The sequence below is a fragment of the Asterias rubens genome, chromosome 10 (genome assembly GCF_902459465.1).
Source record: "Asterias rubens chromosome 10, eAstRub1.3, whole genome shotgun sequence".
Taxonomy (NCBI): domain Eukaryota; kingdom Metazoa; phylum Echinodermata; class Asteroidea; order Forcipulatida; family Asteriidae; genus Asterias; species Asterias rubens.
The window spans coordinates 48,809-75,251 of NC_047071.1; the positions used below are offsets into that span (position 1 = coordinate 48,809).

The 26,443-nt window shown below is 38.7% G+C and overlaps 1 protein-coding gene across 1 annotated transcript in view; it reads left to right on the plus strand.

Annotated features, from left to right (window-relative positions):
- The window catches only part of LOC117295891 (non-lysosomal glucosylceramidase-like), a 37,599-nt gene extending 11,658 nt beyond the window's left edge, over nt 1-25,941 (plus strand). Inside the window, exons 2-16 of the mRNA XM_033778678.1 lie at nt 381-466; nt 1,522-1,637; nt 5,513-5,740; nt 7,105-7,353; nt 9,139-9,241; nt 11,470-11,623; nt 13,170-13,295; nt 14,098-14,294; nt 15,240-15,344; nt 17,838-17,945; nt 19,061-19,212; nt 20,488-20,594; nt 21,273-21,415; nt 23,580-23,893; nt 25,116-25,941. Of these exons, the coding sequence (XP_033634569.1) occupies nt 381-466; nt 1,522-1,637; nt 5,513-5,740; nt 7,105-7,353; nt 9,139-9,241; nt 11,470-11,623; nt 13,170-13,295; nt 14,098-14,294; nt 15,240-15,344; nt 17,838-17,945; nt 19,061-19,212; nt 20,488-20,594; nt 21,273-21,415; nt 23,580-23,893; nt 25,116-25,349 (2,422 nt within the window). The 3' untranslated portion in view covers nt 25,350-25,941. The remainder of the gene's footprint in view (nt 1-380; nt 467-1,521; nt 1,638-5,512; nt 5,741-7,104; nt 7,354-9,138; nt 9,242-11,469; nt 11,624-13,169; nt 13,296-14,097; nt 14,295-15,239; nt 15,345-17,837; nt 17,946-19,060; nt 19,213-20,487; nt 20,595-21,272; nt 21,416-23,579; nt 23,894-25,115) is intronic.
- Nucleotides 25,942-26,443: the final 502 nt, after the last annotated feature.

Consider the following 26,443-nt stretch of genomic DNA (forward strand, 5'->3'; position numbering starts at 1 on the left):
TAAACACATTGAATGAAATGGCCTGACTATTACTGTTTTTCACCCATTTAATTATCTCCCAAAACCATATTTGGTGGAAAGTTTTGCCAAATTTGGAGAGTTTTACATATTTTTGTCTTGTTCCTTCATTGGGTATATTGGGAATGCTTCCTTTGTGTATAAATTGGTGGCCCAGAACAACAGACCAAAAAGGCCAAACAAAAGGATGTGTGGGAGTGTGGGTTGGACACCTGTATGGAGGTTTTTTATCGTAATTTCACTAATACTGAACAAATTGACAACCAAAATAATTGGGGTTGGGTATATAAATTCTTTTGAAATCTAGTATACATGTAGTATTCATTTCAGTAACACTTGTTTATTTGTGTTTTCCTCTGTAGATATGTGAAGTTTATCAAGAAGATGAGAGCATTGGGAAGGAGACCATTCATAGACCTCTACCCCATCCCATTCAAACCTGTATACGGTAAGATTTGGATTTTGACATCATTTGTAACAAGGGTAAAGGAAGAACAGTTTCCTGATTGCAAAATCTGTCCCAAAGTTCTGTTCAGTGTTGTAGTCGAGACCTCTAAGTCCGAGACCAAGACCGAAACCTCCCCATCCGAGACCAAGGGGGAGACCTCCCCATCCGAGACTGAGACCAAGACACCAAAGAAAGGTCTTGAGACGGTCTTGAGATCGAGACCAGGTCTCGCGACCTACATGTACATGTACAACAGTGGTTCTGTGGGTCTTTTCTGAAAATAAATAAACTTGGAGAAAAAAAAGGTAAATTTTGTGGACTCTTATGGCACTTTAGCCCTTTTCACACTTCTCTATTCTCCAGGGAATAATGGCCAGCCCTTTCATTCACACTTGGATCGCTTAACCCCTGATCAACCCTGGGAAATGGGTATACACCCCGGGAATAGCCACCCCTGCTCTGAAGTAGGGTTTACCGGTTAAACCCCTGAGTATTCTTGAAACGTGCAGCACGAACCCCGTGAAATAGGGACCAAGGAGGGGATGGTATGAAAGCGCGCCTGGGTATCGGTGGGGTAAAACAAATCCCGGGGCTTCCCTAGTGCTGTATTCCATGTGGATAAGAGAAACATTGTGAAAAGGGCTTTAAAGCCATTGGACACTTTCGGTACAAAATTTTTTTTTTAATTCACAGATTTACAAATAACTTACAGGGTTTACAGAAGGTAATGGTGAAAGACTTCTCTTGAAAAATTATTCCATGAAATGCTTTACTTTTTGAGAAAACATTAAAACAATATCAATTCTCGATATCGAGAATTACGGATTTATTTGAAACAGATGTTATGACACAGCGAAAGGTGCGGAAACAAGGGTGGGTTTTCCCGTTATTTTTTCCCGACTAAATTTTCACAGGTTTGTTATTTTATATAGAAGTTGTGATACATGAAGTGTGGGCCTTGGGCAATACTGTTTACCAAAGTGTCCAATGGCTTTAAAGACTTTCTACAAATCATAATTTTGATGATTGACTGATTGATTTCTTTTTGATGACAGGGGTGCCAATTGGTGGGATTGGGTGTGGTGCAATCAACAGAGGGTGGAAAGGAGGTTTCTGTCGCTGGTCCCTCAATCCCGGGATTTACACCTACAACTTAGTGGAGGCAAACCAGGTGAGGTTTATTATTATTTGCTTCCAGTACGCGCTAATCCACCAATCAGATGCTCGACACTGGAGGGTGGTTTAAAAACCTATAACCTACTTCCAGTGTTTCGATTGCACAGTCCGCAATGCATCATGCTCCGTATACGGACAATGCAAAATTACATTCAAAACTTTGTGTGCGTGCATGCTGTTCGTCGCAAAATAACGTTCTGAATTTTTAAATTTTGTGCGTTGCACGTGAGACTGGAAGATGGATATGTTATAACGCCTCGATGGATATGGGACGCAGAAGCGCAATATTTTTCTGTATTCTACTTGTGCTTGTGTGATAACTTATATTATTATTTATATCAGGCTTCCAGGGAGGCAAAAATATATCAGCGTATTGAATGCTTTCGTAAAAAGTACCCGGATGACAGAAATATTGTGTCAGTAAAAGTTCCATACGGGCATTTTAGTAAGTTTCACTGGTTCCCATGTACCTGGTAATGAAACCAAGGTTGCCTAATATATGTACATGTAAGAGAACTTAATCACTGTAGTTCGCAAGCCTGATTATTATTATTATTGTTATTATTATTGTTATTATTATTGTTATTATTATCCGAATGATAAAGCAACTGCTCAAGGACACAAGTGCCTTGACTTGGACTTGAACCCGCGACTCTGCTCATCAGAAACACTAGAGATTGATTCTTGTCCTTTTAACCACTCGCCCACAACACGCCACATGTAAAACTCTATGGAGGTAAAAAGAAGAGACTCATTGAAAAGTTGATCTAACCCTAACAACTTACATGCTGGTGCCGTTATGTAACTGGCAATATAAAAATTGTATCAATGGTCAGAAGGGAAGAGTTATGTAATATGAAATAACCAGCAAGGCCTAGAGATAAAGCTGTAAATGTTTCATGGAATTGCTTGCACCTGTGCAGACAATTAGTTACAAATTTCAAAAGGTTTGAAACCTTCAGTAAAAATAATTTTAACACATTGTTTTGGCCCAAGGCGGTCCATATCTGTATCAAACACATTTTGAAAACAAAGGACTCTTATTTTGACTTGATTTTTTATTTACAGGAGATTGAAGTGGGTTTTCGAAATTTCTCCCAAATATCACATCATTCCATAGGATTTGTGCAAGTTTAGCATAACTCTTCACTCCATTAAAATGAATGCTTTCAGTCTGGCATTGTGTAAAGAGAGATGATCCATGAATCGGCAGTGTTATTTTTTCAGTAGAATTTTTAGTTGAAAGTATTTCCCCACATGCCATGAATGCAAATGAGTGATGGGCTGTCAATGTGTTCTCGCAGTGTTGGTCCCCAAATAATTGTTCCCCGCCTGTTTGTCTAGACTAGGTAAGGTGTACTACATATGCTTTTCTATAGAATTTGCATAGTGTGGGGTGAACGAGTTTCAGTGTATCTTTTGTATTTTTGTGGAAAATGTTCAAATGAGAAGGATCTGTGTGTGAGTGATAAGGATGTGTGAGTTGTGATACATTGACTCCTTTTCCGTTCACCAAAAATAATCACTCTGTAAAATCTAGCTTTTTTCACTCATCTGGGAAATGGAATAGTCTAGATTTCACCTCATGACAATGCACTCATACTTAATGTTTCACTTATTTACATTTTTGTGAGTCAAAAACACCCCCAGAGTCAATAAGGTCTTTATGTTATCTTATCTTATCTGTAGAACACACTTCCTATTAAAACTGCTTACAATATTGGGCTGTGCATGGACATAAGATCAAGCAATGCATGCATAGTTTTTTTTTAAGGTCTCCAAAATACAATCCACATCCACCTCAAGTTGACTGGTTGAGATTCAAACACTACTTACCATCTCATTCTGCAATCACAAGCAGGAAGCCGATTTCACAAAGAGTTAAGATCATAGAGCTATATCTATTGACTAGCGCGCTAACTAGCTCTGTGTTTGGAAGCCACCCTGGGCGCAGACATGTTTTAATGTGTTGCGTGACTACGTAACAATTTAAATTTTTAGAGAACTACATGTATTGGTAATTTTCAAAGACCAGTCTTCTCACTTGCTGTATATCTCATCATATGCATGAAATAACAAACCTGTGAATATTTGAGCTCAATCGGTCATCGAAGTTGCGAGATAATAATGAAAGAAAAAAACACCATTGTCACACAAAGTTGTGTGCTTTCTGATGCTTGATTTCGAGACCTCAAATTCTAAATCTGAGGTCTGGAAATCAAATTCTAGGAAAATTACTTCTTTCTCAAAAACTATGTTACTTCAGAGGGAGCCGTTTCTCACAATGTTTTGTACTGTCATTAATCAACCTCTCCCCATTACTCGTTACCAAGTAAGGTTTTAAGCTAATAATTATTTGAGTAATTACCAATAGTATCCACTGCCTTTAAGCAACTCAACAAAATTGGGTCTTGTTTATAACAGCTCAGGCCTAAAAGTTGACAACATCGTTGACAACATTTTCCAAGAACAGATGAAATTGCAACAAATCGTGTGTGTGCAAATCTGTTTAAATATTTAAAGAATTTGTATAAATATTTGAAGTAGCACCAGTGTACTGTTTGAAACTGTTCTTTGAAAACAAATGACTATTTGTATATAGCTATGATCAAGATGTCTGGTGTAAATTAAACCTTTATTCTTACATGCATTACCCCCCCCCCCCCCCTAAATAAACAGCAAAATAATCTAGACATGATTGACGTGCCATTCAAATGTTCAGATAATTGCTGGTAGTACATGTACATAATGTACTACATGTTCACATGTGAACACTGTACCAGCTGATGTCGCATTTGGATCTTAATCTTGTATTAATTCTTCTAGACTAATAAAAGATGTAATCACTGCCACGACAGTTTACAAAAGAGCCACAGAGTCGAGTCATATGCAAAGAACACATTGAATCTTATGTTATTATGCAGATTGCACTGTCCGATTTGTATCAACTTTTGGTATGAAGAAAACATCTCAAGCTGTTATTTTTTATAATCATTTCTGGAATTTATGTGGAAATCCTGCTGACACAAAATGTACAATTTCCCATTTGACAAGTGTAGTGTGGTGCCTGCCAGGAAATGTCCCGAATCGACAAGGCCAATTTTTTTTGTAAAACAAAGATTACATGGTATACATGTAGCATACATTTGCATACGTGTCACAGTATACATACATGTATGTAGTTTTGCCTCTCGCTGAGTATTTTTAAGTCTTTATATAAAAAAAAAATAATTTACTGAATACCTTTTTTCAAGTTTATCGCATATTATATGCGGTTAACTTAAAATGCTCATTAATAAAATTAAATTACATGAACTTTAAAGGGTCTACACTGTATGTACTTTTTCCCACACAAAACACAATGTCCACAGATTTACTTACACAGTTGAAGATTCAACTTACAACTTACACAGTTGAAGATTATGATAGTAGAAAGCTTCCCTTGAAGTTTTACTAACTGAGGTGCTGTAGTTTTTGAGAAATGAAATATACAAATAATTTTTGTCTCAGTTTTAGCATGTAAAAATCTATTAATCAGTTATGCTATGGTTTTAGTATAATATCATAACTGATTAATGGGATTTTACATGCAAAAATAATTTTCGTCTTCCTGAGCCAAAAATTATTTGTTACTTGTTTGACTCCTTTCTCAAAAACTACACAACCTCAGCTACTAATATTTGAAGGGAAGCTTTCCACTATCATTCTCTTCAAACTCATTAAGTTTAATGTAAATTTGTGGACATTTTTTAAAAGTACCCGAATCCTTTAAGCAAGAGTATTAAGGGGCAAAGTTTTACTGAATAACAATGTTTTGAGTTTTGTTGTTGTTTTTACAAATACATTTTTGTTTTGTTTTAAAAACCCCAGTTTACTGTACGGATCAAGCGTTCTGGCCAGCCATTGTATCAGCAGGTTCTATATCCCGGCAAAGTCTCCAACAAACACCTGAATCAGGCATGGCAATGGGAATTCCCAGGAAGTCAGGCCCACTACCATGGTCTCTATCCACGTGCCTGGACAGTGTATAGGATACCAGACCAAGACGTGACGCTCGTGTGCAGGCAGATCTCGCCAATATTTCCACATGAGTATAAAGTGAGTGTCAGTGTCACTCAACAGTTGGTGTTGTTGACTTTTTTGTCTGTTTCTATAAATCGTTCTAAGGGGAGTGCCAATTTGGCAAATAATGTAAGCCTTCCCCAACGTAAGCCTGATTTTATACCTTATTCAAAACAAATTATAGCTTATATCCTTGTGCAATGTTGAGAAACTGGTATACGAAGATTTGCAGACAAAATGTATTATCCAAATTAAAGGAACACGTTGCCTTGGCTCGGTCGATTTGGTCTTTGAAAAGCGTTTGTAACCGTTTGTTATGAAATGCATATGATTGGAAAGATATTTTAGAATATAATAATCCACACAAGTATCACTCGAAACTGCATGGTTTTCTTTTTACCTCGTTGACAAACTCGGTCGGCCTATTATGGGCATCAAATTTCCATAAATGGCCGACCGTGTTTGTTCGCAAAGTAAAAGGAAACCACCCAATTTCGAGGCAAATGTGTGTGGATCATTGTAATCTACTTTTAAAACATCTTTCTAACCATATATGCATTTTATAACAAACGGTTACAAACGTTTTCAAAGATCAACTCGACCGATCCAAGGCAACGTGTTCCTTTAATGTTGTCTTAATTAAACAGCATTTTAGACAGCAGAGTATACTGTTCGAAACGTCAAGACCAATCCGCCTCTTTTCAGAGCTCCCTCAACACTCCCCAAAAGAGATTCTAAACGTGGTTATACCATGGAGGTAGGAATGGTAATACCCACAAGTTTACTAATTATACATAAGTATAGTTACTTTTTATATAGGATTTGAGGCATTGCATGGTGAGGTATCAATGTATATTTGGTTTGTGGTAACACCATGTGTGTATCTACTTGCCAGGTATAGTTTGTTGTTAGAGAACTGTCTTGCTTAATTCTACTACCACGGAGTAGATTGTTCGGGTGTTCGGGAGACTTCTCAATTCTGAAAAGAACTGTCCTACTTATTAACTATCCTGACGATGACTAGAGCAAGCTGGTCGAAACGTTGAGACAAACCCAAGAACTGACTACGCAGTTGTACAATTAATTATGATCCTATAAGCTAAAGTATAGTCCTAGCCTATTTCTAAACCATCCGCCCAGGTAATGGTTAATAAGCAGGACAGTTCTTTTCAGAATTGAGAAGTCTCTCGAACACCCAAACAATCTACTCCGCAGTAGTAAAATTAAGCAAGACAGTTCTCTAAGAACAAACTCTACCTGGTAAGTAGATACACATATGGTGTTACCGCAAACCAATTATATATAGTTACTTCTTATTTTCCACACCATTGCAAAGCTTCAAACTTCATGTACAATCATCCTTGACGTAAACGTGTATATTTGTATTTTTTCTTTGGCAGGACACATGCCTACCAGTAGGTGTGTTCGTCTGGGAGATCCATAACCATGGGAACACCCCAGTCGACGTCAGCATCATGTTTACATGGCAGAATGGGATCGGAACGTCGTGTGACAAGAAAGGGGGGCGATGGAACGAACCATTTAACACGGAGGGTGCTGACAATGAGTGTAGCATGCAAGGAATTCTACTTCATAATAGTGAACAATCCAGTATGAGATGTACAATGGGTATATCAGCTTCGTGTAGGGTGAGAAGGGTAAAACTGGTGTATTTAGCCTCATGTAGGGTAGGAGAGGGCATACATTGTGTACATCACCCTCATGTAGGGTAAGGAGGGTACAATGGGTATATCAGCCACATGAAGGGTAAGGAGTGAGCAAACATCACCCTCATGTAGGGTACGAGGGTACAATGGGTATATCAGCCTCATGTAGGGTAGGGGAGAGCATACATTGTGTACATCACCCTCATGTAGGGTAAGGAGGGTACAATGGGTATATCACCCTCATGTAGGGTAAGGAGTGAGCATACATCACCCTAATGTAGGGTACGAGGGTACAATGGGTATATCACCCTCATGTAGGGTAAGGAGTGAGCATACATCACCCTCATGTAGGATAGGGAGGGTACAATGGGTATATCACCCTCATGTAGGATAGGGAGGGTACAATGGGTATATCACCCTCATGTAGGGTACGAGGGTACAATGGGTATATCACCGTCATGTAGGGTAAGGAGTGAGCATACATCACCCTCATGTGGGGTACGAGGGTACAAAGGGTATATCACCCTCATGTAGGGTAAGGAGGGTACAATGGGTATACCACCCTCATGTAGGGTAAGGAGGGTACAATGGGTATATCAGCCTCATGTAGGGTAAGGAGGGTACAATGGGTATACCACCCTCATGTAGGGTAAGGACGGTACAATGGGTATATCAGCCTCATGTAGGGTAAGGAGGGTACAATGGGTATATCAGCCTCATGTAGGGTAAGGAGGGTACAATGGGTATATCACCCTCATGTAGGGTAAGGAGGGTACAATGGGTATATCAGCCTCATGTAGGGTACGAGGGTACAATGGGTATATCAGCCTCATGTAGGGTATGAGGGTACACTAGGTATATCAGCCACATGTAGGGTAAAGAGGGTACAATGGGTATATCACCCTCATGTAGGGTAAGGAGGGTACAATGGGTATATGACCCGCATGTAGGGTACGAGGGTACAATGGGTATATCAGCCTCATGTAGGGTAAGGAGGGTACAATAGGTATATGACCCTCATGTAGGGTACGAGGGTACAATGGGTATATCAGCCTCATGTAGGGTACGAGGGTACAATGGGTATACCACCCTCATGTAGGGTACGAGGGTACAATGGGTATATCGGCCTCATGTAGGGTAAGGAGGGTACAAGAGTATATCAGCCTCATGTAGGGTAAGGAGGGTACAATGGGTATACCACCCTCATGTAGGGAAAGGAAGGGTACAATGGGTATATCACCCTCATGTAGGGTAAGGAGGGTACAATGGGTATATCAGCCTCATGTAGGGTAAGGAGGGTACAATGGGTATATCAGCCTCATGTAGGGTAAAGAGGGTACAATGGGTATATCACCCTCATGTAGGGTAAAGAGGGTACAATGGGTATGATATGGGGGCATGGTTGGCTTGTGCGTTCAGCACTCGCCTCTCGCCAAGGTGACCCTGGTTCGATACCCAGCCAAGGCCATATGTGAGTTAAGTTGTGCGTTGGTTCTCAGCTGTGCCACGAGGGTTTTCCAGACCATCCGGTTTTCCTCCCTTGGGAAAAAACAAGCACTTTTGATCTCTGGCTGTGCTCCATAGTCATAATGGGTTCGTGCCTCGCTGCTAAAGACGCCCTTGCATGCCTGCTTCTCCAACACGTTGTAGCCGGGCGATTCGCAAGTCAGCTCTTAGATGCTAGTAAGGATGATTAGCCTCCAAAATTATTGTTACTATTATTATAGTTTTCTGTTGAATAATTTTCATTTTTGTTGTCATCGTCAGGAGGGGAATGAGGTCACACACTGCGTAGCATTCAATCCTGAGTCTCAAGCCAATGCATTATGGGAAGACCTCTTAGAAGATGGCGCTCTCAGGTCTTCAACAGGTAAAACAAGTTCCTTGTTATGTGTGTAATAAAGGGAGGGTTTGACCTTTGGCAATTACTAAACAATTTTTTATTTTTAATCTCAGGAAGATGTCATCAGATGTTTGGGAAATTGACAAATTAAGCCCGTGAAGGGTGTTGTATGCAATGTAAATTTACACCTTTTCAGTGCGAGGTTAAATATTTTGTTTTCCCCCCTCACATGACTAAGATGATACTCCCAATTTACTCCTACATGAATAAAAGGTAAAGCGTCTCTATAGATACAATATATACATATGAGGCTACATGAATAAAAGGTAAAGCGTCTCTATATATACAGTAATCTTCTTATTGATGGGCATTGACTCCCAATGTACAATTATACATATGAGGCTACATGAATAAAAGGTAAAGCGTCTCTATAGATACAATATATACATATGAGGCTACATGAATAAAAGGTAAAGCGTCTCTATAGATACAATATATACATATGAGGCTACATGAATAAAAGGTAAAGTGTCTCTATAGATACAATATATACATATGAGGCTACATGAATAAAAGGTAAAGCGTCTCTATAGATACAATAATCTTCTTATTGATGGGCATTAAAGACTTACAGGCTTAACATTTGAAAGAGGAATCATCTTAAATGAGCTGTAAATAATGTATACATGTATAATTCAAGACAGCTGGCGTGCTCAGCATGAAAAACACAAACGTTAGACGCCTCTTCTTTGAGGCTCCAAACCTTGTCTAACAGATAAAGAAGAATTTATAACCAAGAGTTATTGATGAAGGGATTTATACACATACCTACATTGTATTCTATCAGGAATTAGGAATGATCGGGATGTCAGTTCATCATGCAGTGTGATCAGGATTATTTTCTCCAGTGGAAAGTGTTCTTTTTTTAAGGATTTGGGTACTTTTTGTAGGACACAAAATACAATGTTTACAGATTTACATAACACAATGGGTACTTTTGTAACACAAAACACAATGTCCACAGATTTACATTAAACTTACAACGTTTGAAGAACGATAGTAAAAAGCTTCCCTGAAAATATAACTTGCTGAGGTGCTGTAGTTTTTGAGAAATGAGTAAAACAATGTTATGAAAATATGTTTTTACATGCTAAAATAATTTTCATCTCGTGATCAGTGAGACAAATTTTTTTTTCATGACATTGTTTTACTCATTTCTCAAAAACTACAGCACCTCAGCAAGTAATATTTTCAGGGAAGCTTTTTACTATCATTATCTTCAAACTGTGTAAGTTTAGTGTAAATCATTCTGTGGACATTGTGTTTTTGTCCCCCAAAAAGTACAAAATGGAACAAAATCGAGAGGGAGAAATGGAAAGAATTTAGAAAAACTAATGTTTAAAGGGAAGGTACACCATGTACACTTGGTAATCACTCTTAAAATTAATGGCAATAAAAACTTACTTGGTTAGAAGTACGGCAGCTTTCGATAGTAGGAAGCTTTTTGAGAATCATTTCAATTTGAAGTATGATATGGACAACACAAATCAGTTGTTATAACCCAAAGTTTGAATCTGAGAAGCGTAACTGACAGTTCTCACATTGTGTGTTCCAATTATGGGTTGTTCTTCCTGTTGGACACAATAGCTCCGGCTTTTTGGCATAACTCAAAAATGTGACCTCCTGAGGTTAGTTTCATTATATATATTTTTTTTAAATTTAGGATTAAAACAATCAAACAAAAATATTGTTTTTTATTGGATTTCATAATAGCCCTATTTTGTACCCAACTGGAGGATTGCTAAAAATGTCTCGTGTCTTTTAAAATGCATTTGTCCGTTGGTGATTGTGCTTGTTTTTTTCTTATGCCCTGCTGTTTTATAGTCTTTGTAAGTCTCCCGAACATCCGATAATCTACTCTGCGGTAGTAGAATAAAGAAAGAACTTCTCTAAGAACAAACTCTACCTGGCAAGTAGATACACAATAGGTTCTCGCAAACCAAATATATATAGCTCACCATACAATGCCTCAAATCATATAGTCTTTGTAATCTTTTATTTCTTTCTGTGTGTTGATTTTTTCTTTTTCCAACTGTAACCACTGTGCAATTCAGCCTTTGGGCTGCAATTTGGTGTGAAGAAATCAACAACAATAATAATTATAATCAAATGGTTCCAAAAACTAAAGGTATTCTTTGCTTTTAAACTCTAGTCTTATATTTGCAGTGCTCTTCTACATCCTCTTATGCTTACAGCCCCAAGTTTCAAGACCCAACAAGGTCAGCTAACAGCAGCAGCTGTGTGCTCATCGTGTTGCATTGAGGGAAAGTCAACGAGCAAGATGGAGTTCGTCCTGGCCTGGGACATGCCATCTGTTCATTTCAAAAATAAAGGCCACTCATACTTAAGGTAAACTTGTCTGTCTAGTTACTGGAATAACATTTGGTCTGGCTGGGACATTCCCTCTGTGCTGTACATATAGATTTCTCAACAGGAATGGTCTGTCTTAGGATAAAGGCAGTGGACACTATTGGTAACTACTCAAAATAAGTATTAGCATAAAACCTTACTTGGTTGTGAGTAACAGCTCCCTCTGAAGTAATGTAGTTTTCGAGAAAGAAGTGATTTTCCACGAATTTGATTTCGATACCTCAGATTTAGAACTTAGGTCTCGAAATCAAGCATCTGCAAGCACACAACGTTGTGTGACAAGTAAAGGGTGTTTTTTTCTTTCATAGTTATCTCGGAACTTTGATGACCAATTGAGCTGATATTTTCACAGGTTGGTTATTTTGTGCAAAAGTATTTTGAGATACAACGAGTGAGAAAAACTGGTCTTTGACAATTACCAATAGTGTCCAGTGTCTTTAATGGAACTCTTACCACTAAGAAGCTACTTATTTCACCTTGCATGCCTGGTGACCATTCCAGGCCAATTTATTTTCCATGGCCAAGTAGGTCACTTCATCAATGGCTACCTACATGTAAATTCCGTTGCCAAATACATTCCATAGCTAAAAACATTCCATGGACAAATTCATTCCAGGGCCAAATATGTTTTGGGACACCAGGGTTTGGCCACTAAATTTTCTTTAATCTGTCATTTTATGAAATAATGTAACTCTCAATTTGATTACAATTTGGTGAACTGATTATCTACTCCATGGCAGTAGAATAAAGCAAGACAGTTCCCTAAGAACAACTCTACCTGGCAAGTAGATACACACATGGTGTTACCGCAAACCAAATATACAAATTTGGTGAAAGTTAAACACCAAGAATGAAAGAATTAGCTACATAGCATGCAGAATACTACCAGGCTCTGTCTAGTTCCGGACCACTATTCTTGTCATCAAACTCTTATTGTGAGGCTCATCATTAAAGGCACTGTACACGTTTGGTAATTGTCAAAGACCAGTGTTCTCACTTGGTGTATCCCATCATTAGCATAAAATAACAAGCCTGTGGAAATTTGGGCTCAATCCGTCATCGAAGTTGCGTGAAAATGATGAAAGAAAAACACCCTTGTTGGAAAAATTTGTGTGCTTTCAGATAGGAATAAAAGACTTCTAGCTAAAAGTCTTATATTTTAGTGAGAAATTACCTCTTTCTAAAAAACTACAATACTTCGGAGGGAGTCGTTCCCCACAATGTTTTTTTTATCAACAGCTCTCCAATGCTCGTTACCAAATTAGTTTTTAAGTTAATATTTGTTTTGAGTAATTACCAAATGTGTACCTTCCCTTTAAGAAAACATTGTAAGTATTGACCTTAAAAATGGAGACTGTACAGTGGGAATCAAATGGAGAGTATTGACCTTAAAAATGGAGACTGTACAGTGGGAATCAAATGGAGAGTCCTTTTATTTAGCACAGCTTACTTGCAAATTTATACTAACTTCAATAAGCAGAAAGTTTTCTTCATGAATTCATGCCATTTCTGTATGTGTTGACAGGCGTTACACAAGATGGTTTGGTAGTGATAGGAAGGCAGCACCTAAACTATGCAGCTATGCTCTACACAGCTATCCAGAATGGGAAGAAAAGATAGAGGCTTGGCAAGGACCAATTCTTAAGAATGAGTAAGTCGATTACCGAGTTTGCTTGCTTGCTAGAAGTGTTTCAAAATGTTATTGGTTTAATGTTTATTTGGTTGATGCTAACGCAATGTGAACATCTACTTGATATGGGTATAGATGATGTTCTGTTGAGAACTAGTCTTGCTTTATATTCTACTGTAGCGGAGTAGATTTTTCTGAATTCGGGAGATTTCTCAGTTCTAAAAAGATTTGACAACCAATTACCCGGGCGGAAGGTATGAAATCGCCCGAAACTGTACTACATGTACTTTAGATTAGTGGGTCCAGGGACTTCTCATTATTAACTTCACTGCAGCAGAGTGAGCCGTTTGTCTCAATGTTTCGACTAGCTTGCTCTAGTCGGCTTTTATAGTTAGGTGGGGTAAGAAGCGGTGCATCGCTGTTCAATTCCATTCAAATCATTTCTTTATTCATCATGCCCAGCATGAAATCACTACATCATTACATTAAAATACAGTATTTACATGTAAAAATAGCAGAAAAACAAACACAAACCACAGTCATTTAGCCAACAACATTCCAGTAATGTTTCTCAACTTCTTGGGGAGTATGCAGCCATTGGCTGCCGGCGGCGGCTCGGAAGGCTTTTTTAAACACAATAATAACCTCTACCCTCGCAGGATTGGACCCTACACCCTGATGACCTACATTAACCACCAGAAATTGTGGAATAATACCAGAACTGTTGACGCATAGTTGAATCTGTTTTTGTTGAGTTGTCTGGGGTTATTTTCTCAAAAAATTGAAGCAAACCAGTGAGGTATCATTCTTATGTTCATTTCAGATCCACACCAGCCTGGTACAAGTCAGCACTGTTCAATGAGTTATACTTCGTATCAGATGGTGGCACTGTGTGGTTGGAATCTGGAGAGGCGGAGCAGGTCAAGAATGGAACCACTAGCAATGGTGTCTTGAATGATCACATTGGCAATAAGATGGAAGAACTCAAGAAAGAAGTAGGCCTCTTTGCATACCTTGAGGGTGAGTGTAGAGCTGGCATTTCTAAATGGATGGATGTAATGTGGCTTGTATTTTGATATAATGGATGTTTATAATACATGTATCACTATCAGGTGTGTGAAATCTCTGCTTTTAAGCCAATATCCGCTTTTTAGCCGTTTTGTTTGCATTGAGGCACCAAAAGAAAAGAAAAATTCCAATGAATTTCTCTGGTCGGCCGGCAACAGATGCATCATACAGCACACGCAAAGTCTGTATATTCTATGTATATGCTCCATGATAATGTACACAGGGGTATCATTAACGTGAATTGGTGGGGGGGGGGCAGTGGTGCTTGGCTGTTGTTGACGGTTTTATAAATGTTGTGGAACGTTGTGGTCCTTGCAGTCGATCACTTGTAGTTGTATGATCTGACACATTGTACGCTTGTTATGTGGCTTATATTTTGGTTAAATAGATGGTTTTGCATGTGGTTTGTATTGTGGGTGAATAGATTGATTGTTGGGTGGTTAATTTTATTCTGATACGTGAATGGCTTGTTATGTGGCTTATATTTCTGGTATGGCTTGTGAATGTGGCATGTAGTCGGGGTAAATGAAAGGCTTTCCCTTGCAGTGTGGCTTGTGTTTGTATGAACCATGTTGGCTAATGGTGTCAAATGCTTATTTTGCCAACTTGTGTTTGGCTACCTGACTGACTGTCTTATCAAGAATTTCTATCATTTGGTGGATTGAAAAGTCACGCAGTTAGCTTGCCACCGTTTTTGTTGTCAATGTCATCACCACTTCTATCGTCGTTGTTGCTTCGTGCCTTTCTATCCTAAAAAAATATCAGTGATTCTAAGAATCTATTTTGTTTAAAGCAAATCAAATTCCTAACCTTTGCTTTGTGAAGCCACAATTTCAAGTAACTTGATGCAATTGAACATGTTGAACATTATACATTTTCACTGAACTTTGTTTGCAGGCCATGAGTATAGAATGTTCAACACCTATGATGTTCATTTTTATGCATCGTTTGCCCTGGCAATGCTGTGGCCCAAGATTGAGATCAGTCTGCAGTATTTTATAGGTGAGTGGACACTATTGGTAATTGTCAAAGACCAGTCTTCTCACTTGGTGTATCCCATCATATGCATAAAATAACAAACCTGTGAAAATTTTAACTCAATTGGTCATCGAAGTTGCGAGATAATAATGGAAGAAAAAAACACCCTTGTCACACGAAGTTGTGTGCTTTCAGATGCTTGATTTCGGGACCTCGAAATCCAATTCAAATATTTAAATGGAAAATTACTTCTTCTTCGAAAACTACATTACTTCAGACCGAGCAGTTTCTCTTAATGTTTTATACTATCAACAGCTTTCCATTGCTTGTTAACAAGTAAGTTTTTATGCTAACAATTATTTTGAATAATTACCAAAAGTGTGCAGTGCCTTTAGACGTTGCTGCTTCTTATTTGTTCTACCGACAAACTTTTGATCTTTAAGGGAAGGTACACAAATGGTAATCACCCATTGAATTAATGGCAATAATAACTACTGGTTAGAAGAACAGCAGCTTTCAATAGTATAAAGCACTTTGAGAAACATTTCACTTAAAAGAAACGTGGTTTCATATCGGGGATTATTCTTCCTTCCTTGACAGGTTCACTCTTGATTTTTTGTTATTTTTTTCAAAAACCTGATCACCTTTTGAAATAAAATGTTCACAATGTTTCATAATTTTATTGTACACATCTACAAAAATAGGATTAAAACTATCGAGCAGTTCCAAAAAACAAAAGTATAGTTTGCCTTTGAACCAACATTCTGTAGCTACATTCAGCTGTGGGTTGGTAAAAAAAAACAATTAACAACTGTGCAATTTATGATATCAGTATTAATAGTAATAATAATAATAACCAATTCTTATATAGCGCATTTCACTATAACCGTATCAATGCGCTTTACATTAGTGCCCTGGTCATAGGGCCAATCACATTCCTAATAATAATAATAATAATAACCAATTCTTTTATAGCGCATTTCACTATAACCGTATCAATGCGCTTTACATTAGTGCCCTGGTCATAGGGCCAATCACATTCCTAATAATAATAATAATAACCAATTCTTATATAGCGCATTTCACTATAACCGTATCAATGCGCTTTACATTAGTGCCCTGGTCATAGGGCCAATCACATTCCTAATAATAATAATAATAATAACCAATTCTTTTATAGCGCATTTCACAATAACCGTATCAATGCGCTTTACATTAGTGCCCTGGTCATAGGGCCAATCACATTCCTAATAATAATAATAATAACCAATTCTTTCATAGCGCATTTCACAATAACCGTATCAATGCGCTTTACATTAGTGCCCTGGTCATAGGGCCAATCACATTCCTAATAATAATAATAATAACCAATTCTTTTATAGCGCATTTCACAATAACCGTATCAATGCGCTTTACATTAGTGCCCTAGTCATAGGGCCAATCACATTCCTAATAATAATAATAATAATAACCAATTGTTATATAGCGCATTTCACAATAACCGTATCAATGCGCTTTACATTAGTGCCCTGGTCATAGGGCCAATCACATTCCTAATAATAATAATAATAACCAATTGTTATATAGCGCATTTCACAATAATCGTATCAATGCGCTTTACATTAGTGCCCTGGTCATAGGGCCAATCACATTCCTAATATTCCTTTTTACAAGCTTCAGTTGCTTTGAAGAACCAAACGCAATGCTCTATATTGCCAGGATCCAATCATTTTGAAGCTATGTCTGATCATTTTGATGCTGGTCCCCACAATGTGATAAGGAATTTAGTTTTCTGCTGGCGGGAAAGACCTATCCCCATACTGTGGTTTAGGCACTGCTCTCTGGTTACCAGTTTAGTTTTCTGCTGGCGGGAAAGACCTATCCCCATACTGTGGTTACCAGTCTTTTTTGTTATCTTTTTCTTCCATTCTGTGCAATTTAACACCCGAGTAATATGCCTGTGATTTTTTTTCACTGAACTCAGGAAAGTACTGAGTATACAGTGCTAACACACATCAGTGTTTATGGGTAAAACCAAAACGAGTTTAGCGTGTGTTATACGCTTTTGATCATTTGTATGTAAGGGGTGCAATATAAATTTTTGTTAATATTATTATTATTGGCACGTTAATCCGGAGGACGTTGGTTCGAATCACGCTCTAGTCAACTGTTTGTTCTACCCCCAAAAATCATTTAAAAATTTACCCAGTCAGTTTCCCTTGTGGTTTATATTGATATCTGAAACAAAAGTTGCATCCCCTTAAGGTGATCCCCTGATTGCCGCTTCCCAGGTTGTATCGTAATTTGAGCGTTATCCCTGGCTACACGGCAGTTAACGGTTGTTTGGCTTCTGACTGGCACCCCCGAACAAAGATATTGACAAAATAGGGACACCATCAATATAGGGCTAGATAGCTCAGTTGGTAGAGCGCTGGCTCGTTAATCCAAAGGTCAATGGTTCGAGTCTCACTCTAGTCAATTCTTTGTTCAACCCGCAAAATCATATTATATTGTTAGGTAACTGTGTTAACGTTAAGGATGAAGAGACCTATTCTCAGATCGGCAACGGTAAGGTAGCTCAACGGAAGCTGGTTGGCTGTGTACCACATGACATTGGTGATCCAGGTTAGTTCAAAATATTGTCGTTTTCATTTTATAGCCTAACCACCCACCGACTCTAACTTTTCCATCCAGTGTAAAAAACAACAAATAAATGAGGAAACAACAAAACAAGCAACACATTTACAATGTCATAAAATTTGTTTATGGCTTTGTTATGCAAATTAAACGGCATAAACTTATTGTGCTGAAACATTTTGAATTGATGAACAATCCGTTTAGATTAAATGCATCTTGATCTATTTCCACACTTCTTTTTTCCACCACCTATATTATTTTAGTTTTTAAAATTGCTTGTGTAATGTTATGGCCAGACTATTCAAGGGAAACAGATAGAATACACCCCAGCTTCCCAAAATGTATCTGTCTGTGAGATGTACAGATTTTAATATATCGACAAGGCTAAAAAGTACAAAAAACAAAACTAAATATTCTGCTCTGAAAGGATGTCACTGTAGTATTTATTCGACAGTGACAGTCCTTTAGGGATACCTCAATAGGATGTGCCCAGATTTGACAATCAGCTTGAATAGACTGTATCGAATAATATAATGTTATCACTCAAATACCTGCCCTACAACATGGCGTCTGCAAAGCGTGTACGTGTGTGTGTGCATGTACCGTAGAAATGTGCTGTGTGATACATGCTTCATTGATGTACCTGTTTAGACGCACATACATTGTACAGCCTGCCCTGCATGATGGGGACTTTCATAGCAACAAAAGGGTTACTAATACTGTCTATTGGGGGATCAGATTGGCTCAGTGGCTTCTTCCCCCATCTCTGTGGACCCCGGTTTGAATCCCACCTCAGACCGGAGCCTTGCATGTGGATTGGGTTTTTCAGTCTCTACCTGACTGCATTGGTTTTCTCCCCCATTTGGGGGTTTCCTCACACATCTAAAACTGAACATCTCTTCTCATTTCCCATTCATCCTGTTATTGACCAAATTGTGCTTCCAGATTTGCAAAAGTCTCATAAATCAAACGTAGTCCCATCTATCTTGCAGGAAATTACTGAATGTTGAAGCGTCTTGAGCGTACGGATATGAGCGCTTTATAAGAAGCCACTATTACTATTATTATTGATAATAATTAAATAAATTGTTCTAACTATGCAGAAGAGGAGCCATGGAAGAGAATAAACGGTTACTACCAGCATGATACTTGCCATTGGAAGGATTTAAACACTAAGTTTGTCTTGATGACATACAGGGACTTTTATCAGACTCAGGATCATGTGTTTCTCAGGGAGATGTATCCAAAATGCAAGGTCAGAATAAGAGCAGTTTCAGCCACATGTTTTTTCCTTTTAAAATACTGATTTTCCTCTATTTAAAAAAAAATGTGTTACCTCCTGAAGAACAGCAGAGTATTTTGTTTGAAAACGTTGAGACCACACCGGTTCATTTAAGAAAAGAGTTTATGTAGGGTGTTGTGGCCGAGCGGATAAGAGCACTGAACTCAAGCTCTGGGCCCAATTTCATAGCAGAAAAATTTGCTTAAGCCTTAGCGTATTTCACAGGTTAGCAGAAAAATTGGGCGGCCATATTGCGTGTTTACCGTGGATTTGCATTGTGACGTCGTTTATTTTTGTGCGGTAAGCACCGCGAGGTTAGCATGCCTTTTTTTTTGGTGCTTACGGTTACGGCTATGAAATAGAAATTGCACAGTAAGCACAGAAGCGGCCGCTAAGCAGCGCTATGAAATTTGGCCCTGGTGCTTCTGTTCAGCAGAGTGTGGTTTTGAATGCATGTAATGACACTTGTGTCCCTGAGCAAGACACTTAACTATAATTGATCCTCTCAACCCAGGGGTAAGTGGGTTCCTGTGAGGGCAGTGATGGTTCTTGTGATTGATTTAGCCAAAAAGCGCATATTTGTTGCACAGGCTGTATACTCCCCAGGGAGCTGAGATGGTTTCAGGAATTAAATAATGCCCAGTGACCAGGCATGGGGTATTGATGTTGGAAGCACTTTGAGACGCCTTTCTGGTGTGAAAAGCACTATATAAGAACTGGTTATTATTTTTATACCATAGTTGTACCCGCAAGTTTACTACTATTTATTTTTAAATGAGAGATTACCTAACATCACAAGGCCGGACAGCCACTTCAAGGTGAGGGCTATACTTAACTGATTTAGTTGTTTGATCAGGGACACAATGCCACCTACTCCTTTGGCTGAGTCAGGGTTACCCCCTTCATACTCAGTAAGGATGTAGGCATGGGTATCATCCACTAGGAGCCTGGCTGGTAGAGCAAAACTTTTCACAAAACAATTATGGTTTAGTGCTTTACTCAAGTGCACAAGTGTCATGACCGGGTATCGAACCCACACTCTGCTGCTAACAACACCTAAGCTTGGGCTCTGAGCTAGACTGTTGTAGGTTCAAACTTACTTGTTTTTTTTTTCCAGAGGACTTGGGAGAGCACCGGATATACACTGCTTGTCACGCACAAATAATTGCTCTGAGACATTGCTAAAAATACTTTGAAGTTGTTAATATTAAAAAGGAACATTTTTACTTTTTGTTTTGTAACTGGTAGGCTGTTATTGAAACATCCAAATTGCACGACACAGATGACGATGGTTTGATTGACAATTCTGGCTCACCTGATCAAACGTATGATGCTTGGGTTATGACAGGAGCAAGGTGAGACCAATAACAACTGAAGTAGAGTGGCTTTCAAAACATTAGGTTTGTTGTATTAAGTGGCCTTTATACAGCAACCGATTTCACAAAATGCTAGGATTAATCCCGAGTTTGGACGAGTAACCCGTCCTAACTTAGGTTGGGTTCAATGCATCCTAACGTCTTTGTATATGGAACTTAACTCGTCCTAAGTCCTAAGATTAATCCTAAGTTAGGAAGAGTTTGGTGAAATTGACGGCTGGTCGTTTACCTACACAGGTCGTAGCTCATAGGCCAGAGTTCATTGGAGTCCAAGCAGGTACAGACGGAACTGACACACAGACCTTGACTTGTAGCTGACTGGATTCAGACTGTCGGTCAGCCAGGCTACATGGTGCAGCCAGAGACCACCGGTCAATGCCCCACTGCTTTATTACATAACAAAACGAGAAACACTAATCCCGAAGTCACAAGTTTGAGTCTTTATCTAGTCAATATTTCTTCGTTCAACCAACAATTACATAATGACGGAATTGAGCGATTAATAAGAAGCAAATATTGTTGTTATTATCAATATTACAAGTTTCAATGAAGCTCAGGTATTAAATTTTTGTCATGTCCAGATAACAGTGCAATAAACTTTGACTTTATGGAGGCGTTGATGTTAAGTTGCCTCTTGATTGTATTTTGTCTTACTAGTGCTTATTGTGGTGGGTTGTGGTTAGCCGCTCTACGATGTATGATTGAGATGGCAGATATTTTAGGTCACATCACAGACTCCTTAGAATACTCAGCGATACTAGACAAGGGCAAGGAGTCATTTGAGAAGAAGCTTTGGAATGGTCAGTATGTTTTGTAATGTCCTTGTTGACCTAATTCACCTTGGCCCAATTTCATGACTCTGCTTACCAGCAAATAATTGGCATTTGTGGAAGCAGGGAATTCCTCGCTTCCGCACAGGTATTTCACAGGTTAGCCGGGAATCTTGGCTTGTGCTTGTGCATACTCGACATGACTAGGCATATTACACTCACACAGCTAGCTCTGAAATTTGGAGCATGCAAGTAAGCAGAGGATGGAGATCGAAGCACAGAACTCGGCGGTAAGCAGAGCCATGAAATTAGGCCCTTGTGTCATCATCAAAGTGTATTGCACATTTTAGGCGACACAGTGTTACATGCCTAGGTTTTGAATATCAAAATGGTGAGCATGATCGACATTTTGCATGTGACGTTAGTGCATTGGATCAATACAGTCTGATAATTTTTCATGCTGTATTGATATGTACAGGGAGCAAGTAAGGTGTAAACTGGCCTTTAGGGCATGTAAGAGAACCCAGTGCACTTATCGAAAAGAGGAGGGGTTGCCTCGATGTTCCTGGGTGTGGCTGCTGTATGCGCCGTAGCATCTTGTAGACCCTTATGAGGTGCTAAATAGTTGGGTCTCAGAATTCATCACTGCAATAACCCCTCTTTGGTATACCTTAAACACCTTGTTGGTAGATGTGTGCGCTATATAAGACTTCAATATTGTTGTATTATTATTATTATTGAATATTCCAATGGACCACAGGCTCGAGGCCAGTGGCTTTATTAGCATCAGGCCTGTAAACTCTTGATCAGACAATCCTGGTGTTCTTGTGCTTGTGATTAAATGTTGACTTTAAGTTTAATAAATATAATTATGTTGAATAGTGAATACTTATGAGAGAAATCTTCTCTAAAGAATCAACCACCTTTTGAAATTAAATTTCTACAGGTTAGTTTTATGGTATAAATCTACAACTGTACAGGATTGAAACGAACAGTAGATTCCAATAAGCCTTTTTGAGGTATGGCGGACGTGAATAACTGAATAACATACTTTCTATTTCTATGGTCAATATGCACAAACTTTACAGTGTGTAGCATTGTGTCCGCCATACCTCAAAAAAGGCTTATAGGAGACCTTTGAGACGCTAGTGGGAGCAGACGTAACAGTCCTTTTTTGCGGCTTTGAGCGTGCATAATAATAATAATAATAATAATAATAATAATAATAATAATAATAATAATAATAAACAGTTTTATATAGCGCATAATACAAAATAAAGTCTCTAAGCGCTTCTGTGATTGAAGAGATGGGTTTTAAGTCGTGATTTAAATTGTTCTAGTGTGGCACAGTCTTTGAGATTGTTGGGAAGAGAATTCCATAGTTTAGGTGAAGCATATTGGAAGGAACGTTGACCGTAGAACTTCGTGTGAACTGGAGCTGCTATGAGAAGACCTTTTGAACTGGAACGAAGTTTTCGCATGCGCATGCTCAGTATTGCGCGCGGAGAGCAAGCGCACTCCTTTGACGAGGACTGTCTAAAAGTCTCCTACATGTATATCCAAGCGTGTACAATTCCATTAAAGGATTCAGGTCCTCTTTCAAATAACAATTTTAATTTCTAGCTTACCTAGTTTTGATAAAGCGTCCACTGCCTTCATTCTGTAAACATATGTGCAACTTTCTGTAAAAGAAGACAGAAAAGTCTGAGTTAATAATCAAATATTTAAACAAGTAAAGGTAGTAAAAGAAGGTGAACCTTTAGGTTGTCACTCTTAAAGGATTCGGGTACTTTTTCAAAATGTCCACAGATTTACATTAACCTTACAGGGTTTGAAGATAATGATAGTGGAAAGCTGCCCTTCAAATATTACTAACTGAGGTTGTGTAGTTTTTGAGAAATGAGTAAAACAAGTCACAAAATAATTTCCGTCTCCGGAAGACGAAAATTATTTTAGCATGTCAAAATCCCATTAACCAGTTATGATGTTATACCAAAAGCCATAGCATAACTGGTCAAAACGCTTTTACATGCTTAAACTGAGACGAAAACTATTTGTTTCTCTAATTTCTCAAAAGTTACCTCAGTAAGTAAAAAGTTTCAAGGGAAGCTTTCTACTATCATGTTTTGTGTAAGGAAAAAGTATATAAACCCTTTAACCTCTCAAATACTTTTCTATATACTTTTTCCCTCAGGCAAATACTACAACTACGACAGTAGCACGAAGGAATCAAGCCGTAGCATCATGGCTGACCAGGTGGCCGGTCATTGGTACCTACGAGCCTGTAACCTCACTAAAGACAAGAATGGCATTGACGTCTTCCCACCGGATCACATCAAGAGTGCCTTGAAGACTATCTATGAGATGAATGTGATGGGTTTCCGTGATGGTCAGTTTGGAGCTATGAATGGGGTTAAACCTAACGGCAAGGTAGATATTACTAGTTTGCAGTGTGAGGAGGTATGGACCGGGATCACGTATGGATTGGCAGCCAATATGATTCAAGAGGTAATGTTATAAACTGTACTCCTCCAAGATGGAAGATGTAGTATTGTGATTATTTGTGTATTTTTTATTGCTTACATTTTTTAATAAATATCAATTTACATGTAAACCACGAGGAAAACTGACTGGGTAAATTTTTGAGAAAATAGAATTAGCTGTACATTTGGTTTGCGGTAACACCATGTGTGTATCTACTTGCCAGGTAGAGTTGTTCTTAGGGAACTGTCTTGCTTTATTCTACTGCCGTGGAGTAGATAATCGGAGGTTCGGGAGACTTCTCAGTTCTGAAAAGAACTGTCCTGCTTTTTAGAATTAGCTGTTGCAAACAACTTACCAACCAAATGGACCGAGAGAATAAATGCAAAAAATAGTTAATGGCCTGACGTTTCGACCCTAGCAGAGTCTTTCATGAAGCTGGCTAAATGACAACACAACAAACATGAACAGGTAACTAAGTGAACCCCTCCCCTCCTTTTGTCCCCCTATTCATTGTTTACCCCTTGCTTTTTTCTGTATGCTTTCTAACCCCATTCATGTATTTCCACTTCACTGCTTATGTTTCATTTAGTTACCTGTTCATGTTTGTTGCGTTGTCATTTAGCCTTCGAAAAAGACTCAGCTAGGGTCGAACTGTCAGACTATTAACTATTTTTGGGGTAAATTTTTTAATTATTTTAGGGGGTTCAACAAAGAATTGACTAGAGTTGGTAGAGTGCAGGCACGTTAACCCGGATGCCTTGGTTCGAATCCAAATCCAGACAATTCTTTGTTTAACCCCCAAAATCTTTGTTCAACCCCCAAAATCTTTGTTCAACCCCCAAAATCATTTTTTAATAGACAAACGGTGTACATATGCTGTACCGTGGCGTAACAGTTAAGCGCACTGGACTCAAGCTCTGGTGTTTCTGATCAGCAAAGTGTGCGATCGAGTTTGTGTTGTGACACCTTTGTCCTTGAGCAAAACACTTAACCATTATTGCTTTGTCCTTCGGATGGGGTGTGTTTTGTGATGTACTTAATAGAACCCACTACTCTTATCATTAACAATTACGATCAGAGCGTACTGATCGGAAAGTTGAGTTGTTAACCACTTGTTCTTCTCAGAACCAACACTACTCAAAAGAAATTTACACATGTTGCTAACGCAAACCTCTCCTGATAATACTCCCACCATGCAAAGTTTCAAATCCTTACAGAAATGTTTTTCTTATTGACTTGGTTGCAGGGTTTAGTGAAAGAGGGTTTCCAGACTGCCAGTGGTATCTACCGCACCTGCTATGAGAGAGCAGGGCTGGGTTACCAAACACCCGAAGGCTACATGCTCAAAAAGGCATTCCGCTCCACTGGGTACATGCGCCCTCTAGCTATCTGGTCCATGCAGTGGGCACTAGAGAACCAACACAACCGCACTGTGTTTAGTGACAAAGAGAAAATGACTGCTGAGAACGGGAATGAGTAACTGGGTTGATACTGTAAGGTACACTGAGGATGTGTGCTAAGAGTGCAGACTCGCTAAGCAAACTAGCTAAGCGCATTTCCATGAGACAAATGGTGTCTGACAAAGTTGGGGAGCGGTTCACTTGTTAATTAAATAGCTCTGAAAACTGATGAGGGTGTTAAAAAAGGAAATCAAAGTGTGGTAAAGAGGTTGACTCGTCGTGTTTAAAGGGAATCACTCTAAAATTAATGGCAATCAAAACTTACTTGGTTAGATAGAAGTACAGCAGCTTTTGATAATATTAAGCATTTTGAGAAATAGGTTATGGGAAATTAGGTTATTTTTCCCCTGAGGATTGTTACTGTCAGTAATGCATCTCAGATTGTGAATGAATTCTATTTATGGATTATTCTTCCTTTACTCTTTAGGGTAGGGCCAGTAAACTCCTGACCAGTCTTTTGTTTTACAATCGATCATCAATACCTAAATTTGAGCAATGTTTAGTAAAAGGAAAGCTTTTTAAAATACTGTTAAATGTCGACTCGGAGTCTAATAAATAATAAAATATCCTTCAATTATGTTGAGTACAAAATAATAAGAAAATAATAATAATAATAATATCAAAGTCTTGTATAGTGCACGTATCTACCAAACAAGGTACTTAAGGCGCTGAGTATATACAAACTTTCAGGAGGATAGATTATTGCAGTGATGAATTCTGAGACCCAATTAGTTAGCACCTTATATGGGTTTACAAGGTGCTATGGCGAATACAGCAGCCACAGCCAGGAACACCGGGGCGATCCCCTTCTCTTTTCCATAAAAGCACTTGGTTCTATTGCATGCGTTACACAACACTTGGGACAAACGGCTTTACGTCCCATCCAAAGGAGGAAGCAATGGTTAAGTGTCTTGCTCAAGGACACAGTGTCACGGCTAGGGATTCAAACCCACACTCTGCTGATCAGGAACACCAGAGTTAGAATTCGGTGCTCTTAACCGCTTGGCCACGACACTTCCACGAATACATGTATGCCAGTACCTATAGACGATGTGACCTCTGACGTCACACGAAAACCATAACATGATTCGCGCGCATACCGCTGGGCAAAACC